Source organism: Plasmodium gonderi, assembly GCF_002157705.1.
Source record: "Plasmodium gonderi DNA, contig: Chr05, whole genome shotgun sequence".
NCBI lineage: Eukaryota > Apicomplexa > Aconoidasida > Haemosporida > Plasmodiidae > Plasmodium > Plasmodium gonderi.
This window is the reverse complement of record NW_021628930.1, coordinates 379,338-385,337: the sequence shown is the minus strand read 5'-3', so window position 1 is coordinate 385,337 and position 6,000 is coordinate 379,338. Positions and strand designations below refer to the sequence as shown.

The 6,000-nt window shown below is 33.4% G+C and overlaps 1 protein-coding gene across 1 annotated transcript; it reads left to right on the top strand.

Moving 5' to 3' along the window:
- Positions 1-204: 204 nt before the first annotated feature.
- PGO_051040 (protein kinase) lies at positions 205-3,804 on the top strand (the record flags this gene model as incomplete). The annotated part of the gene is made up of 2 exons (XM_028686482.1): positions 205-2,746; positions 3,266-3,804. 2 exons carry the CDS (start codon positions 205-207, stop codon positions 3,802-3,804), a joined length of 3,081 nt encoding a protein of 1,026 aa, XP_028542283.1.
- Positions 3,805-6,000: the final 2,196 nt, after the last annotated feature.

The following is a 6,000-nucleotide window of genomic DNA, read 5'->3' as shown; positions in this document are numbered from 1 at the left end:
TTTTTTTTTTTTTTTTTTTTTTTTTTTTTTTTTTTTTTTTTTTTTTTTTTTTTTTTTTTTTTTTTTTTTTTTTTTTTTTTTTTTTTTTTTTTTTTTTTTTTTTTTTTTTTTTTTTTTTTTTTTTTTTTTTTTTTTTTTTTTGCCAATTTTGAATTCCGTGTAGGAACTTACTCGTCGCGTGGTTTTCCATCCGCGTGACAGAAAATGGACCTGATAAAGATATACAAGAAGAATGAAATTTTAAAAGATTATGTAAACATATATTTGGATGATGATAAGTTAAAAAATGTTGAAAGAAGTATCAAATATAAAATTTTACATATAATAGGGAATGGAGTATATGGAGTTGTTTATAAAGCGTGCTGTTTGGAGAACCTTTGTGTGGTTGCTTTGAAGCAGACTTATCAGAAGAATACAAGAATTTTTAAAGAAATAGAAATTATGAAAAAATTAAGACATCCAAATATAGTAAAATTAAAACATGCATTTTACACTACCAGTTCTTATGGAGGGGTTTATGTTCATATGATTATGGAATATGGAAATACTGATTTAGCTACTTCTCTATACTATATTAGTATAAAAAATTCACCTGAACATGTTAATCATTTATATGACACAAGTGATAATCAAGATATATATGTAGAAAATGGAAATCTCAGCCATACATATGGTGAAAACTATGTGCTCCACCATAATAAATTTGAAAATGTAAACTTCGCCACTAACAAAGTTAATGTTATTGAAGAAGAGATGCACAGGTGTCCGAAGACACACAGAGATGATGCCAAGTGTGCAGATGAGGAGACTCATAATGGGGAGACTCATAATGGGGAAACTCATAATGGGGAAACTCATAATGGGGAGACTCATAATGGGGAAACTCATAATGGGGAAACTCATAATGGGGAGACTCATAATGGGGAAACTCATAATGGGGAGACTCATAATGGGGAGACTCATAATGGGGAAACTCATAATGGGGAAACTCATAATGAGGGAACTGATAATAATAACGAGAAACCATATTTTGTTGACACCTCTAACCAGTTTAATCATGGAAAAGTTAGTATTCCAAGTGGAGAAAATCAACATATACATAGCACATCAATCAGAAGTATGAACAGTGTGAGGAAAAGCGGAACAGTGAACAATTTTGTAAACATTGCAAATGATGATCTGCTGTGCAATAATGCACAGTGGAAGAATAAATTAAAGAAAAAGTCTTTAAAGGATTTCAACTTAAACGCCTTGGAAGGAAGAAGTTTACGTCACATTTGTCCAGATCACAACATTACTGAATATATTAAAAACAGTTTTTTAAATGAAAATCAAATAAAGATATATCTCTATCAGTTGATTAGAGCCACGTTATATTTACATAGTCTCTGCATCACTCATCGTGATATAAAGCCACAAAATATTCTTATATTTCTAAACAAGGAATGGAGTAATAATGACACAACAACACTCCAGAAGAATCAGAAGGAGAAAGAGTGTTTAGTGTGCATTCAGAATTCTGTCAAAGTTAGGTACATTATGGATAGGAAGCAAGGGCGTACAAATAGAGCTGCCTCCAGTGCAAGAAATCCACATCACAATCAGAGCGATCCAATCGATCTGAACAACCGTGGTGGTCCAACCGATCCGATCAACCATGAAGACCAAACCAATCTGAACAGTTATGGCAACTTAACAGAGCTAACCAAGCTGATCGATTCGACCAACTATGGAGACTTAACTAAGCTAACCGAGCTGATTGACCCAACTGATCGGACCGATCCGAGTAAGGTGCAAAGGAAAATTTTGACAAAACATGATTACAATATGAGCAACGAACACAGGTTGAGGAACAATCGTAACTACCTAAGTAATAGATACAAAAAAAGCACACCTCTTCTTTCTAACTTGGAGTTGGAAAATAAAGAGGAGCCCTACTCTTTTGATGTCAAAGACAAATGGATCAGTAGTCACCATAACAGGAGCAATAACAGGAAAGTAGAAAATTGTTATACCTTCTGCAGTAGAAGCAGCACGCCTCTATCATGCAAAAGTGTGAAAAATCATTTTAAAAAACAAGATGTAAGACTGAAGAGATCATTGAGTGTGGTTCATTTGTTTAAAGACAAACAAGATATAAGAAGTAATAAATCATACGATAGCTACTCTCATTCATCGAAAAAAATTTCTAACAATGACATGAAAAAAAAAAAAAAAAAAAAAAAAGTGCATCTAGGATTAGCTCATTCTTATGCAAATGTTACAATGACAGATCAGGAAAGTGTTAAACTGAGTAAAAGTTATAATACCATCCGCAAGGTGCTAAGCAAGGATTCACCACACCATCATGATGCTTCAGCAACACATTGTGAGAATGATTCACCACTCCATCATGATGATACAGCAACACATTGTAAAAATGATTTACAACTTCACGACAAGAGCATTTGTCACAACTTTGAGAAATTCCTAAATGAAAGTGAAAAAAAACAAAAGGAAGAAATTCTCCAATCTGATAAAGTACACATGAACGACAAACATGACGAACCAGAAAAAAATAATCCAGATACATTATATATGAACAACATCATGTACAAATATATTAAATTGTGCGATTTCAACATATCAATTAAGTTAAAGGAAAACTACAAATATTTCAGTTATGTTTGTTCAAGGTATTACAGGGCCCCAGAGTTACTTTTTGGATCCAACCATTACAGCCAAGCTATTGACACGTGGTCTATAGGTACATTCTAAACATCCTTACATCACAAAGAGAGAAGAAGAAAACGTCCATGTCACGTCGCATCGTGTTGTGAACCCATTTCATTCGCATGTCCACTTCATCTAGCCACTTCATCTAGCCACTTCACCTGATCACTTCACCTCACCACTTCACCTGATCACTTCACCTCACCACTTCACCTCACCACTTTATCTAACCACTTCACCTCACCACTTCACCTCACCACTTCATCTAACCACTTCACCTCACCACTTCATCTAACCACTTCACCTCACCACTTCATCTAACCACTTCACCTCACCACTTCATCTAACCACTTCATCTAACCACTTCATCTAACCACTTCACCTCACCACGTCATCTAACCACTTCACCTCACCACTTCACCTCACCACTTCATCTAACCACTTCACCTCACCACGTCATCTAACCACTTCACCTCACCACTTCACCTCACCACTTCATCTAACCACTTCACCTGACCGTTTCGTGCAATCCCCGTTTTTTCACCCCTGCAAGGCTGCGTCATGGGAGAATTGATCCTTGGAAAACCTCTCTTCCTGGGAGATTGTGCATCAGACCAACTAGTAGAAATAATTAAAGTCTTGGGAACACCAAATGATGAAGATGTTTTATCATTTCGAAGTGGTCATAAAGATGTGAAATTTCCTCAAGTGAAACCAATAACATTAAAAGAATTAATTAAAAACCAAAGTTCCCAAGAGAGTATTGATTTACTGGGAAAATTACTGCAATTCAATCCACAGAAGAGAATTAAATTGTGCAGTGCTTTATTACACACGTATTTTGATGACATAAGGAATTTAAACGTTTTTAAAAAAGATATGAATTCAGATAATTCTTTCACTTTGCCTTATATCACTAATTGCTTTAATTTCACAAAAGAAGAGTTATTACATTTTACAGTTGAAGAACGTAAAATACTTGTACCATTAGAGGTGCGTCGTAGAAAAGTAGATGAAGTTATGCAATATATAGACATGACTTTGGAAGCTTTCGACAAGTTATATCCAAACAAGGTGCATTTGGCTTGTTAACTCTCTTGGGGGTGGGGGACAACGGGACACTGCATTATAATTATGAGAATTCTCTGTTCACAGCAACGATTAGCGGAAGCCCTTTTTTTTTTTTTTCTTAGTTCAGCATTTATTCCGCACATCCATGCATCCGTGCGTGAACTGGTCAAGCACACGAAAATGCACTCATTCACATCCCCGACCGGATTGTTTCTCCGTTTTTTATTCCACGAATGAATCCATGTTCCATCAATAAACACATTTGCATTTTTTTTAACATCTTTGAACAGAAAACATTTTACTCTCCCCAAGCCCTCTTTGTACTTTTCACCATTCGCTTTGTTTTTTAGATAATACATACCACCCTTCTTTAAGACGCACCCCCCACCCTCTCAAATTATTTGCACATACGTACATATGTGTGCATATATATATATATATATATATATTGGTAGACATTATAGATGTGTATACAGGTAGGTGTTCAAAAGCACATTGTAGGAAAAGAGACCTTCACCCTCTAGCTTGTCCCACAAAAAAAAAAAAAAAAAAAAAAAAAAAAAAAAATTATGATACGTTTTTTTTTTTTTTTTTTTTTTTTTTTTTTTTTTTTTTTTTAAAATGTAAGATGAATTCATGACAATTACAGAACTAACGGGATATAACGTTCGTCCAATTATTTACTAATCCTTATCATTTTTTTTAATTATTTGCAACGTTAGTTTTTTTTTCCCCAAATTTCTGACCCTCGTTCTTCATTTTGTTCAGCTGCGACCATGCACAAGTACGTATAAGCATGTATATATCCATTACACACATGTATATGTGATCACATTATTTTTTTATTTATTTATTTATTTTATTTTTTTTTTTTTGTTGTAAACCCTATTTCTTTGTGTCTCTCTGAGGTGTTTCCCCTCCACTCGAATTGACAAGGTCGATATGAACTTTAACGAGGGGGTGAATGCGCATGTCAGAGTGTGCATGAGTACCTAATTGTATATGTAATAAGGTGTATGCATGGATGTTTATACATGTGTACCATTTGGGTATATATATATATATATATTTCTTTTTTTGATTAATTTGTGTATATGTCTCCTCACTACACTCGCACAAACCCGTACAATCAAAATTTTTACAAAATCACATTTGTTAATCTGAGAATAGAAAATAATTTGATGGTTGAGTATATATGAATTATTTTCCCCATTTTATATAATGCGATGAAATAGAAAATTTTTTTATCTTTTTTTCTCCCTTTTTTCTGGAGTGGTAAACGAAAAATATATATATATATATGTATATATATATGTATTATTTACATGATTAATGCTAAATGTAACATTGGTTAAAAAGGGTGAAGTTTTGTTATGTTATTTAGAAATCGGAAAAAAAAAAATATAAGAAATATATTTAATGACGAAATGTATTTTCAGAATTGATCCTTTTTTTTTTTTTTTTTTTTTTTTTTTCGTCCCCCTATAATTAGTTTATTTTTTTTTTCTCATATTTCGGACGTTTCTGTGCCTTTTTACATGTATTGGTTTATATATCTTACTTTATCGGTTATATCAACCTGAACGCGTTCAGGTGTAAACGTAAGTATTTATGTTGTATGTGCTTGCAATTCATACAAAATGGTGCTCGTAATTGATCTTTTCTATCATGATAAATGTTACCATCTTTGAGAAGTGTGAAACAGAAAATTTCATAATATGTGATCTAAGTTTTATTGTGACGACTTGTATGAACTCTCCTCTCTTCATGTTTCAGCGTTTTGAGAATTTGGAGTTACAGTTACTCGTGTCTTTAATTTCTTTTTTAGCACCTTGCGTATGCGTGTTCGAGGGGCTATGTACACACAACAAATAGGGGATATGTCCTAGGGAAATTCATTTTTTTTTTTTTTTTTTACGTATCTATATGTATGTACGCATGTACACGTTAAGGTAAGTTTCTCACATTTTAAACCTGACCTCAGTGGAGGAGGGGAAAAATGCAAATTATGTCTAGGACAGGAGATCCCCCCAAAAGGAAATCTCTTCCCCTCAGAGGGAAATGGCAAAAAAAAAAAAAAAATCAATACACATAAATAGGTACACAAAAATAAGTGTGTATAAATAGGTACACATAAAGAGGTATACACAAACTGATAAAATTAATGATTTTTAAAAATAAAAGTTCAACGAATTCGAAGGCGCATACCTCATACCA